The sequence below is a fragment of the Haemaphysalis longicornis genome, unplaced genomic scaffold (genome assembly GCF_048455015.1).
Source record: "Haemaphysalis longicornis isolate Haplotype H1 unplaced genomic scaffold, Haemaphysalis longicornis Haplotype H1 scaffold_1, whole genome shotgun sequence".
NCBI classification, from domain to species: Eukaryota; Metazoa; Arthropoda; class Arachnida; order Ixodida; family Ixodidae; genus Haemaphysalis; species Haemaphysalis longicornis.
This window is the reverse complement of record NW_027526203.1, coordinates 415139951-415152111: the sequence shown is the minus strand read 5'-3', so window position 1 is coordinate 415152111 and position 12161 is coordinate 415139951. Positions and strand designations below refer to the sequence as shown.

The 12161-nt window shown below is 49.4% G+C and overlaps 1 protein-coding gene across 3 annotated transcripts; it reads left to right on the top strand.

Annotated features, from left to right (window-relative positions):
* The first annotated feature begins 912 nt into the window (after positions 1 to 912).
* LOC144155578 (uncharacterized) lies at positions 913 to 11659 on the top strand. Of its 3 annotated transcripts, XM_077687114.1 has the most exons (4): positions 918 to 1120; positions 1764 to 1808; positions 8901 to 9614; positions 9793 to 11659. In XM_077687114.1, the coding sequence occupies exons 1-4, from the start codon at positions 1057 to 1059 to the stop codon at positions 9996 to 9998; spliced, it is 1029 nt and encodes a 342-aa protein (XP_077543240.1). In that variant the 5' UTR covers positions 918 to 1056; the 3' UTR covers positions 9999 to 11659. The 3 variants fall into 3 exon arrangements, with proteins under 3 accessions (XP_077543239.1, XP_077543238.1, XP_077543240.1); XM_077687112.1 differs by having other exon boundaries at positions 914 to 1120; positions 8901 to 11659; XM_077687113.1 differs by lacking the exon at positions 1764 to 1808 and having other exon boundaries at positions 913 to 1120; positions 8901 to 11659.
* The last annotated feature ends 502 nt before the right edge of the window (positions 11660 to 12161 follow it).

Here is a 12161-nt window from a genome sequence, read left to right as displayed (position 1 = left end):
GCCCTCCTTGTTTTTTTGAACCGGGCCCTCAGCAATCTGGCCCTGATGCCGCATGTCTTTCTGCTGTTCATTTCTGCCCTGGTTGCCGTAAAAGCACTCAGGTGACAGCACATAAACCCCATAAGAGTGCTGTTTGTTTAATACATCGCCGATATAATAAAATTCATTATACTTATTTTAGACAACCCTAAACTTGTTTAAAATGTTATTAGGGCTTCGCTTCATATTTACGTTCTCGGTTTATTGATTGTATATATGGGCCAGTGCTAACACAGAACCATTAAGTACTGCATATAACTTTTCTGCTTGTTCCCAACTTTTTAAGCAAGCTTACAAGTGAGGTGTAATGTGAGGCAGTGGCAGTCCAAACATGACTTCACCAAACCTAATGTTGCCTAAACTACGTCAGACTACACTTCATAATCTAGCGCACTTCAGCGTCTTAGCGTAGACATACTATAGTGCCTGGAATTACTATAGACATACGACGAAGGAACCCTCCAATTAAATACACGCTAGGCAATGCCGACTGACGGCAATCCAACGAGGAGGACTGCCATCAGAGATCTGTCTTGACACCAGGTTACTAATGTGTCGTGCCTGAACAGCTCATTGTGCTGTTCTGCATTCAGTTTGTGTATGGTTTGCCCCTGTTGACACTCGCACGCCTTCCGCGCACACACGAGGTTTAGCACAAAACTCTTCCTATAATCTCCCCGATCACTGCCTCGCTTTGGCAAAGGCACTAGCGCGGCCCGAGCTTTGCGTGCCAGCTCGATCAGCGCGCGAAACGTACTATCACAGAACAGGGTGGTACTATACAAACATCATACAAACAACGTGAGCGCGCAGCCGCGGCCATTTTGGTATGCATCCATGATCCAGCGATCGAAGCACCACGGGTGGCGTAGAGGCAGTTGAGGGTTCGAGGCTTAAGTGGCGCTGCCAGCGCTGCCGAAAGCAGCGTCAATCGGACAATTTACGGCTGTATTTTTTCCTAGCTGTAGCGGGGCATGTCACAAGCGTTATTAGCAAAGACAGTATGCAGTTGAAGAAATGGCCTCGACGCCTGAGCAAGTTGTGTGCACTCCGACTTTTGTGTTCCCAGCCGCATTTCCAGGTGAGCGAGTGGGACGCCGAGGGGTACGCGCGAAACCGCTTTTTGGGAGCTCCCCCCCCGTCCATGGCTCCTTTGTCTGCCCGAATCAGTTGCTGACCCCCCCTCTGTGGGATCTGATCGCGCCGGCGCCCGCTGCTGCCGGCGCAATTCAGAAATCGGCGCGCAAATCGCGAACTCCTACAAAACTGACATTTCGCGACTGTTGCAGTTGCGAAACGGCGCGTGTAGCCGTATCGGTGAAACATTGGCCGTAGCGTGGGCCACCAACTCAGCTCTGGCGCGCGCACTTGTGCCGTCGGTGTGCCATCGGTCTTTGTGCAATCTTTGTGCAAACTTGGTTGCGGGAGCTTTCGGGTCGTGGAGCTGCACGCTAGGCAGGCGTCATAAACAATGCACGTTACTAGTCGACGGTACGGGGCACACTGTGTTGAAGTGTTTTCACTCGCTTGTAGTCGAAATCTTTTGTTGTGGTCCGTCTTTGTAACACAGCCACCGGTGATGCCGAGCCTTGTCAGGTTCAAATTGCAGCTATTCGCCTAGTCTGACGCTCGTGCCAGCCGTTTAATGAGCGGACTGTGGCCACAATCCCGCGAACTTTGGCGATACGGAATCATGATGGAGATGCGGGGCGCTTCTATTGCAGAAACATACGGCAAATTGCTGATTGCCGAAGCGAGCAGCTGTTACGGTGAGTGCGATCAAACGATTGTTTCTCTAATGCCTAAATTGAACCACTAAAGCTAGATTAAAAAAAAATGATTTTTTGTCGCCCCAATAGCAGCTTGGAGACTTGGAGCGCATTGTGAGTATTGCTAGAAAGTGCGGTTTGTTTACTTGCTTTTGGTCCGCGTGCTATGCCTCCAAACAAACTTTGATCACCTGTGCACTTGTACAAGAAGTGGCGTGAGCAAGAAAGGAAAAAGTGCGAGAAACGCCAGGAACTGTTAGATTCAAACGAGTGAGGCTGTAGCGCTTCACTAGGCCCACAGCCTCATTAGGTGGTGCTGGGACTCTTGTCACCAACTTTGATGCCCATTAGCTCGAGTCATTGTATTTTTCAGTGCAACTGAGAAATTCAACGACAACTGGCTCAGTGGTTATTGACGCATCTGTGTGACTAAGGGCCAGGAGGCTGTCATTTATTTGTAAGGTTGTATAGTGAGTGATTCTGCCTTAATTTATGCTACATGTTTGCCACGCGGTGGCTCAGTGGCTAAGGCGTTGCGCTGCTGAGCACGAGGTCGCGGGTTCGATTCCCGGCCGCGGCGGCCGCTTTTCTGATGGAGGCGAAAAGCAAAAACGCCCGTGTGCACGAGATTTCGGCGCACGTTAAAGATCCCCAGGTGGTCAAAATTAATCCGGAGCCCTCCACTACGGCGCGCCTCATCGCCTGCGTTGCGTCGGCGCGTTAAACCCCATAATCAATCAATACATGTTTGCCATCATGCGTCCCATTTTCTTTTGCTGTTTGCCTAGTGACAAGGTTTGGTTTAAGCGCTAACCACATGGAGCGATTTTGCAAGCGACTTGGGGAGCGACGCAACTAGCGACGAACTACTTTTCGCCGCGGACCAAGTCGCTCATCGAATCGCTTGGTTCTGGGTCGCCAGAAACAGTCGCTCGCCTCCCGGAAGTGGCTTCAGCGACTAGCCAATAGGAGAGCCCCTTCAAAAGCAAGCAACCTCCGGTTTTGGAAGAGAACGGGGGGAAGATTTTGCAAATCCACGCAGACGGCGTTTGCGGTGCAGCGGCAAAGAAAGCTTTGCGTGGAAAAGCTTGTGTACACGCTGAAGCAGAAGCAAGAAGGCTCCCGCACACACTGGGGGAGACCCGTGTGGGAAAAACGACGTCAAGAAAGCGAATTCTTCACGGCATTCATGTTGGAGCCGAGAGACGAGGCGCAGAAGGAAAGGCGTGCGCTATCGCTAACCCAAACCAGTTTTAGAGATGCAATGAAGTGCAAAAAGCAAAGTAGAAAGGCCTAATACTTTTTAGTCATGCTTTTTTTGACAAATGAACAAAAGAAATATTTGCAAACAACCAGCGTACCAAGCACGTTACTTTGCGCAGTGCGGCAACATTGAAATCGCCATCCTCAGTCGCACGAGCCGTCGCTGTCATATGGTTGCCTCGGCGAGCGACTTCGGTTCGGCGACTGCGGATCCTAGTCGCGGCGCCCGTCGCGTCGCTGGAAAAATCGCTCCATGTGGTTAGCGCTTTACAGAGGAAAAGCCGGAGTAATGCAAAAGCAGCTAACTGAGGTCATGTTTGGCGATTTTCCCATAGGCGAATATCGTTTTTATTATTTTCAGTATAAACAGGTAAGTGCCGTCGTTGTTCCTGGTGTAAAACAAAATAGACCACAAAATGCGACCTTTGTCTGAAATCTGAGCATGAACCGAGGGGCGGTTTGCTCAGGAAAAAAAATTGTAAAGTGGTGCAATTATCCTAACACCCTGTATATTCACGCATGACGCAGAAGAGGTCGAAATGCTCTGCTAATTGTATCAAACCAAATGTTTTGTGTATAATCGTGCACGACAAGGGGGTAGAGGCACTATGTGCAAAATGAAATACCAGTGAGGCCACCAGTGATGACATTAGTGAAGTGTTACCGTGATGGTCTCGGGGTTGTCCCCCATGTTGCTGTGCAGGGTAGGCCTCACTTTGAAGGGAAGAAATTATTGCTGGATAACAGCAGGAGCAAAGGGCTCATGATCGTTGTATCCTCTCTGCTATGGCCAAGTGATTGTTATTGCAATTTCAGATTTGCAAACCACTACTGTTTTTAGCATAAACAAAAGCTGAAGTGTGGGCAGCGTAAGCCCTCATTCACACAGCTGTTTTTCACACCGTCACGTCACCGTCTTCCGTCATGGGCGATGGTTTTTTGGGCGATTTCTCGCCGAAAACGGTGCGACGGTGATTGGGGGCCAAGCTCTACGTTTCCGTCCCGTCAACGCGACGGGACCATGCCTCGCGGTAAACCAGCTAATCAGAAAACAAATTTTTATGGCTAAATTGAGCGAAAAGTGAGCACAAGCCATTTTCTTTCCTTTTCGGATTAAAGGAGCCATGAAGAGAAAACACAAGTTTGGTTCATTCAAAAGATTGTCTCGTTAGAATCATACTGACACCACTTTTAACGTAAACTTCGCTCAAATAAGCTACATAATTAGGAAAAACGGGAATGGTCATGCGACCCACCAGCTCATTTCCCGCAACAGAACCTATGATGTCACATGAGCTAAGCTCTGCGATTGGCGGAGGCTGGCAGAAGCAGACGCAAATTAGGTAGAGCTTACAAACTAGCCGAACGAGCGATTTGCGCTTAAATTTAGGGCACATTCTTTACAAAGCAATAAGAATGATGGGACAAACAGTGGAAGTTACGAAAGCACATGTAAACATAGAAGTACTGATGCGTTCTGCTGTTCGTACTGCGCACAGCATGCTTGGTTTGCTGCACAGCACTACGGGGCTTGGGGTTGTCTCGGACGACACTGGCCGATTGACGCAAGCAACGGTGTCTTACGTGACCCCATTTGTCGAGCGAGCACTGTTTCAGGGAACGAATATTTTCTCCCAGAACAAAAACAAGCCAGGTTTAAATGCGGGCAAAAACAAACCAAACGCTTGCCACGGTATGGTGGCGCCATCTAGGTTACGGAACGTAAAGAAACGCGGGAACAAACCAACACCGTTGTACAGGGTGGAGACAACCTTTGAACGGTCCCGTGCCGCTGCAATTGGTCCAACGGGCTCAACGCGTTATTCTTTTCGTTTCCCACGAGACCTAGCAACGCGAAACAGACAATATGATTCAAACTTCTTCAGTAAACCGCGTTGCGGCGATAATTTTAGCGCGGTTTTGACACAATGACTTGCTTCGGCGGCGAGCGAGCAACCGAAAATGGCGGCGCCAGCGTATACGTGTCTCAACCCTGTACGGCGGATGCGTGAATGAAGGTACTCTAGGCTGCAGAGCGGTCGGTTCCTGTGATGTCATTTGGGACCACGAAAACGCACGATTGAGCGGGAAAATCAAAATTTTAACCTAAATTGTTTAATTTCTCAGTGAATAAAGCACCGTTTGTATCCGGACAAGCGCTGGGGGCACTATAAAACACGAAATCTTTCGAATAAAACCAACTTGCATTTTCTCTTCATGGCTCCTTTAAGCACGCTCAATTCTAGGCTAAACGCATCACTGGGAAGACGACCCTGTACTCTGATGGAGAGCTCCAGTACGAACGCTACTCCGTTACGGCTCCGACGGCTGTGTGAATGAGGGCTAACACTGGACTCCACCTGTGCTTTATTCATCTGTTGCTTACATCGGGTGCCTATTTTGAAGCTGGAATTTGGGCAGGTTACTACTGTGCTAGTGATACTGAAGCCTTATAGTGAAAGGGACACTGAAAACAACAAGCAAATTGATTTCAAAGGGAAGTCTGACCTTCCCATCGCCATTTTAGCGTTGATCCTTGGCTGAAAGATGCCTTAATAGCCGAGAAATCACTAATCAAGCAATGAATTTCCTTTACTCATTTCCCTCACAGCAATTTGATTGATGATGCAAACAGCTGGCTGCTGTTGGCATCCTGGTAAACCAAAAGCAAATGAGGCAGCGGTGGTGTATAACGGTATAGAAGGAACGGTATAGAAGGTTTCGCCAGTTTTGGTGAAATCGGTTGTGCTTGCCAAAACTCTCACATCCTTTGCTGCTCGGGACCGCTAAGCAAAAGGTTTCTTTATAGGACCTGTGATCAGTATTGACGCTTGGTTGAAGAAAAGCATGTAGTCAATTTAGGCTGCTTGAAGGTTGGCTACCACATACACATCGATACAACCACCCATGCGCACCAGCTCCATCGCACTGCTTGTGCATCTCACATTGTGCACCATGGACACCTGTCTATGCAGAGTAGACATTGCCCAGGGGCGGTATTCCCGTGTTTTGTCCCTTTTGTGTCCCTTTCAAAAGTGTCCCTTTTGAGCGAGCCCTGATTGGCTAAAAGCGAACACCCGGATGTGACGCCTTACAAGCACTGCGGAGCTATGAACCGTGGCTACTCGGAGCAGACGATTTTTCGTCGCCTTATTGTTGGTTCGCTCGCGGAACAAAAAACACATAAAAGATACTCTGATACGGTTTCACTTCTTTAAAATGCATTTGCAAGAACAGTTACGGTATTTGAATCAAAGGCCCACTGCTTAACCGGAAGTACGTCACGATGAAAGGGACGCAAAAGGGACGTTTTCAAAGGGGACAGTTACGAGAATACCGCCCCAGAGCTCTTCGATGTAGGCAGTTGTGAAACTCCGCCTCAAAAAACGGCCCGCACCTGGACCCCCCCTGCTTTGGATCGTGCGTACCGTGGCACCACGGCGGCCACCACATGCACTATCCAAAAAACAAACTAATTATTCAAACTGCCAATTTAACGTTAAATTTTGTTTTAAAGTGCATAATTCTTTATTTTTGGTGCTCAGTAAGTTAATTGCTACCTTAATTCCGGTTTTCCGGTTGCGATTGCTTCTGCGTCCGCGCATCTGCCTCGACTAATTGACGCTTGTGCGGGCACTCCGGCACAACATAGGTCCGAACTGAAGTACTAAATTTGCAGTTATCGTTTGGTCTACAGCTCATTGTATGCCAAAACTAATCTAGTAGCATATCAAGTGGCTCTAAATAATCAATTTCAGCTTGCATAAAGCCATCGAAGCGACTTATTTATTTTTTTACCGCCAGAAGACCGAAGAGGACGCGCAGCAGACGACAGTGTGCAAGCGACGGCTGACCCCATGGTCGCATTTCTTTTTACTACTTTTGCTTCGTATGCATATAAACACTTGCATAGTTGAGCACACTGGGCTCCTTTGGCATAAGGAATTCACGTAAGCACTCAAATACCCTTTTTCGCCCAGGTCGTCGAGCGGCGACGCAAGTTGTATAGTTTATTTTGTCACCAAAAGATGGCGCCACTGTAAAACAAGATCCAAAGCAGTGGACCATTCGTAGGGCCACTTTTTGATGCATGGGGCCTATGGGGAGTTTCACAACTCCTATATCAAGTAACTCTGGACATTGCCTATGCCAGTATGCCAGAAGTAAAGAAGCATTCAGTGAAGGAAGCAGGAAAATAATACAAACGTTCAAATGGGGCACTTTCGATGCACAATTTACTTTAGTTGTCCTACTCGCAGCACACAAAGCACACTTGCGTACATCAGGCATTCACGCATTAATACTTCTAAGCTTGAAGACGAAGCGTTCGTGCCATAATCTCTCTTGTTCACTCTGTCGTCTGATTCTGACATGGTTAGTCTGATTAATCCCTCTACCAATGTTCCTGACGGCCAAGCCAGCCGCACAATGAACATCGCAAAGGCATGCCTATACAGTGCTTGGTTGCAGAGGGCACCAGTAGTTGGTAACATGGGGAGGGGGAACCGACTTTAGCCAAAATAAGTGTCCCCCAGTTTCTTTTTTTAGTGCAGCAAAAGAACACAAATGGTCATAATAAATGTGGCTATGGCACAAAAGCCACACAATTATCTGTCCGAGTATTGCACCAAAACTGCAACGAGCTTGTTGGCTTTTGGAGTCGCCATGTAATCTATCGCCTGTGCTTCCATCGTGTTTCTAGCTTTCTTTTTGTTTTGTTTAAACATTCAAATGTGACACTACAAAAACTCCAGTTAAGTTTTTGTAAACGTATAGAGGCGTATTGTTAAAATATTTGTCACGTGATTTTAACCACTTCCTGTGTAAGTTGCATGAAATAGCCGGTGGTGGCGTACCTGTATTTATGTTTTTGCAATTTTCTACCTCATTTTAGAAAAGCTACACTCAAGGGTGGTATATTCGTGTTCTCGGCGAGTTAATCTATCGACCTAGAGCAACGTGTACTTTGTTTTCAGCATCCCTTTAAGTGTGATTCGAACACAGTTGTGTGTGCACACCTATAAACCTTGATCGTGACTTTCACTTGCCCCACCTGAAGGTGCAATACTGGTTTCGTATTGCAGAGTAGGAGACAGCAAAAGGCTTCCACATTGCTTCTAGCGGGTTAGGTGCCAAGCCTTTGTGTGGTTACAATGACTGAAGGGGGTCGGAATGGAGACATGCAGCAGCAGGAATATGTCGCAGGTGGTCGAGAAAGGCAAAGTGAACCCTGTACAGCTTATGAATGCACACAGGCCTCCATGGGCATATTTGGGCTCACGTTCCCGGGTCGGGTTGTTAATAACCTGATTGTTTACATTTTCCTTTCTCTTCGTTACAAGTTGCGATTTCATTCCGCAAGCGGAAAATAGTGGCAATATTTGCTCACCGAAGTTCGGTGTAATAATTTACATTGTAAATGAACTGAACCCACACCCTTATTCTCTCTGAAGATGAATATTTTAACATTTCTGGTTCCTGTTTGCATTTAATTGTGGCCAAACTGCACTGAAGCCCAGTTGCAACGATTGGGGATACTTGCTTACTATAACTGAGGGTGGTATTGCTGTTTAGTTATGCATTTTAGCAAGTCTGCCTACTAAAAACGGGATTTATATTCAAGGTTGTGGAGAAAACATACACCTTGAAGTTTGCACTTATGGCTGTGTTGAGAAAAAATGCCGTCCAATGAAATCGTTTTCCCAGTGAGAGCCTGTTGTTGCACATGTTGTTAGGGGCCGTTCGGGCTGATGGTTTGTCTCGGCTGGGTGGAGGGGGTGGCAAAGCAAGCAGGGGCCACTCGGGGATTGGTGCGTGTGGGCTGTGCAGGATTCGACCCGCGGCAGCACCTGGCCAACTTCCACGCCACTGCCCCGGCGGCCAGCAGCGTTGCCCAGCCCGTGGTGCAGGCGCCCAGCAGTGACGAGGTGCAGGGCCTCAAGGCGGTCAAGGCCCAGCCCCGCAGCAGCAGCTCCCTGACCACCCTCAAGATCCCGCAGGTGCCTCCCAGCGAGTTTGGCCGTGCCCTTGGCTCGGCGCCCGTGGCCTTTCCGGGCATCGAGCCGCACAAGGCGCTCCCCCCGAAGGTGGAGCCGGCCACCGACAGCAAGGGGGACAAGCTGTGGCCCTGCCCTTCGTGTAAGGTGCCCTTCAAGGCGGCCTCTGAGCTGCAGCAGCACCTGGGCCAGCACACGCGCTCGGAGCGGTCCGTCGGGGCGGTGCCGTGCGAGGTGTGCGGCAAGTTGTTTGCGTCGGCCGAGCGGGTTCGGGCGCACGTGCGGGCGGCGCACGGGGAAAAGGCGTGCGCGTGTGACATTTGCGGCAGCGGCTTCAGCTACCGCTGCAAGCTGCTGGACCACATGCGGACGCACACGGGCGACAAGCCGTTCCGGTGCGAGGTGTGCGGCAAGAGCTTCTCGCAGAAGAACCACCTCACCCGGCACGCCATGATCCACACGGGCGAGCGGCCCTTCCCGTGCGACTTCTGTGGCCGAGGCTTCTACCGCAAGGACAAGCTGGCCCGGCACCGGCGTGTGCACACAGGTGAGCGCCCCCACGTTTGCCTAGTGTGCGGCAAGAGCTACGGCCGCCGGGAGAAGCTGGCGCGCCACCTGCGGGCACACGCGGGCGAGCGGCCCTTCGCGTGCGCCCAGTGCGGCCGCCGGTTCCTCGAGCACCGGGACTTGAGCCGGCACAAATGCGCCGCCCCCCCTTGTTCCAGTGGGCAGCAGCAGCAGCAGCCAGCCGAGAGCCTCCTGCTCCTCTCCGGGAATGGGCCCCTCGCGGGGCTCTACCAGCGGCTCCAGCAGCAAGGGGCCTCCGATGGCGCCGCCCCCGCCCCCGCTGGGCAGCAGCCCGACCACCCCTTTCGGCCCCGGCAGCTTCAAGCCTGACTGGCAGCCCCCGCCGGCCAGCCCCCGCCACTGATGACGGCCACGAGGCCCCCGCGCCTAGTGAGACCAAGAGCCAGCGCAGCCGCGCACACTATTTTCCCGTACTAGCCGGACTCGCATGCCCCGCTGCTGGGCCCACTAACTGTACGCCTCGGAGGAGCCCCTCCTTGAAACTTGTTGTGTCTGTGCGCGTTTTATCTCCTCTCTTTCTCCATGCTCTGTCCAGCTAAGAAGAATTGTGTCCATACGAGTCCAGGATAGGCTGCCAAGCACAGGCACATGTGTGCTGACGTATGGAGCACTGAATGTCCAGGCTTTTATTTTTAATAGTGCTGGCGGCACCTTGATCGCTGATGTAAAGAATTGCCGAGTGGGCTTGTCATTTGTGTGTAGTCCTCATAATGCTCAATTTTTATACACGTATGAATGTATTCATGCTGTTTTGAGAGTTTTCATGCCAGATAGTCGTATGAATGAATCACTGTAAGTGCACATACGCCATATGTAGAAGATTGCACCAGTTTGTATTTGCATTTTTAGTGCTGTGCTTTTTTTTTTTTCTGCGCATGCGTGTTAAGATTTAGAGCTGTTCACCCATCGCAAGCGCATCGATCAGGTCTGTAAACAGCATCATTGTCTACTTAATTCATCTAGCACATTTTGTAAGGCAGTGCCCCAGTTTATTCTGTTCAGCTTTGTCTGTGGCCCCTCCTCTTAATTTAGAGATGTCATAAACACAGCACTGTAGTATGAAATATGTACTTGGGGAGAGGAGGGGTGGGGGTAGAATAGCCAATGAAAATTGGCTGGGTACACTTGGCCTTGTGCTGTGCAAGGCCAGTATGACGTCTTTGGTAGCTGTCTCCATGTGTCCACAGGATCCCAGTGTTACCTGTGTCCAGCACACTGGGAGCTTGCACCCAGCTACGAGCTGTATTTGCATGTCAAGTCTTGTGCAAGGAGAATTTTTTATGTAGATCACATCCTTCAGAACATCATCTGCCCAACGTGGTGAGAGAAATTCTCTGCTCTGGGTTGTTTGTCATCGTATTCTTTGTGCAGGCAGTCTAGGTTTTGTCTTAGCTCGGTTTTTATGCAAGGTGAGCCCAACTTCTGGCCAAAGCCTGACCTTAATTTAAATGCTACGATGCAAGCCCCCCCCCCCCCAGTTTAGGCCTAGGCTGGTGTGTCTGTTACCTGGTTTTATCTTTCACTGTACCCCAAATTTTAGTCCAGAAGGTGGGCCTGAGTTTATGCTTGTCTGTTTACTCTGTGCAAGATGGGCCCAAGTTTTGGCTGAGCTTGGTCTGTCTGTCACGTTTGCATTGTGCTGAAGCTGAGATGAGTGAGTTGTGGGCCACCTGGTCTTTCCTGTAACCATTGTTTGCATTTTTGCTGTCTCCCTTTGGCATCCTTTGCTGGTCAGTCAGCCAGTGTGGACCACTACAAAGATGCTAAGCACTGTCGTAGAGGATAACTGTGTGCCAAACTTGTGGTTCTTGTGTGTGATTTGCAAGGTTTCCTTTGTACATTGAATAGCTACCTCTCGGCATGCTGCATTGCACGGGCTGCCTTGTTAGGTTGTTTTTAATTTGTCACAAACTTTTTTTCGTCAGCTAAGCATGGTGATAACACATTTTCCATCGCAATAGGAGCCATGTTTATAGAAACAATAAAGGAGACACTGAAAACAGATGCATTGTCTTATTTAAGCGCAGTAAGGTTTCATCAGATGCCCAACATTGTTATATTAATAGAATGTGGGCATTTCTTCCTTGGGGTTAATTCCTTTTTGGCCGATATGAGTGGAGTGCATCATTAAAGGAGCCATGAAGACAAAATACAAGTTGGGTTTATTAGAAGACTGCTTAGTCTCGATAAAAATGATACCAATATCATCGCAATCTTTGAACAAATAACGGAGATGTTAAAGAAAACGTGTGAAGGAGTCGCGACCCCCGAGCCAATTTCCCGCAACTTTTCTATGACGTCACGGAACCTTGTTTGTGCGATTGGCGGCTGCCTAACTGACCTGTCGCGACGACACATGACTGGACATCTGTAATGGGGCCTCTAGTTCCATTTGACCACATCACTTGAATGCAAACGTGCAGTTAACGCACTGAAAATTGTTTTATTGTTGGCCCGTATGACGTCATTCTTGCTCATAACACGTCACTGTGGCGCAAAATTTGAA

Excerpts from the sequence above, each read along its gene's own strand:
- LOC144155578 (XM_077687112.1), top strand. The coding sequence starts at position 1,057 with ATGGCCTCGACGCCTGAGCAAGTTGTGTGCACTCCGACTTTTGTGTTC. Across the intron at positions 1,121-1,763 it reads GTTCCCAGCCGCATTTCCAG|AAACATACGGCAAATTGCTG; the intron begins GTGAGCGAGTGG and ends CTTCTATTGCAG. Across the intron at positions 1,809-8,900 it reads CGAAGCGAGCAGCTGTTACG|GATTCGACCCGCGGCAGCAC; the intron begins GTGAGTGCGATC and ends TGGGCTGTGCAG.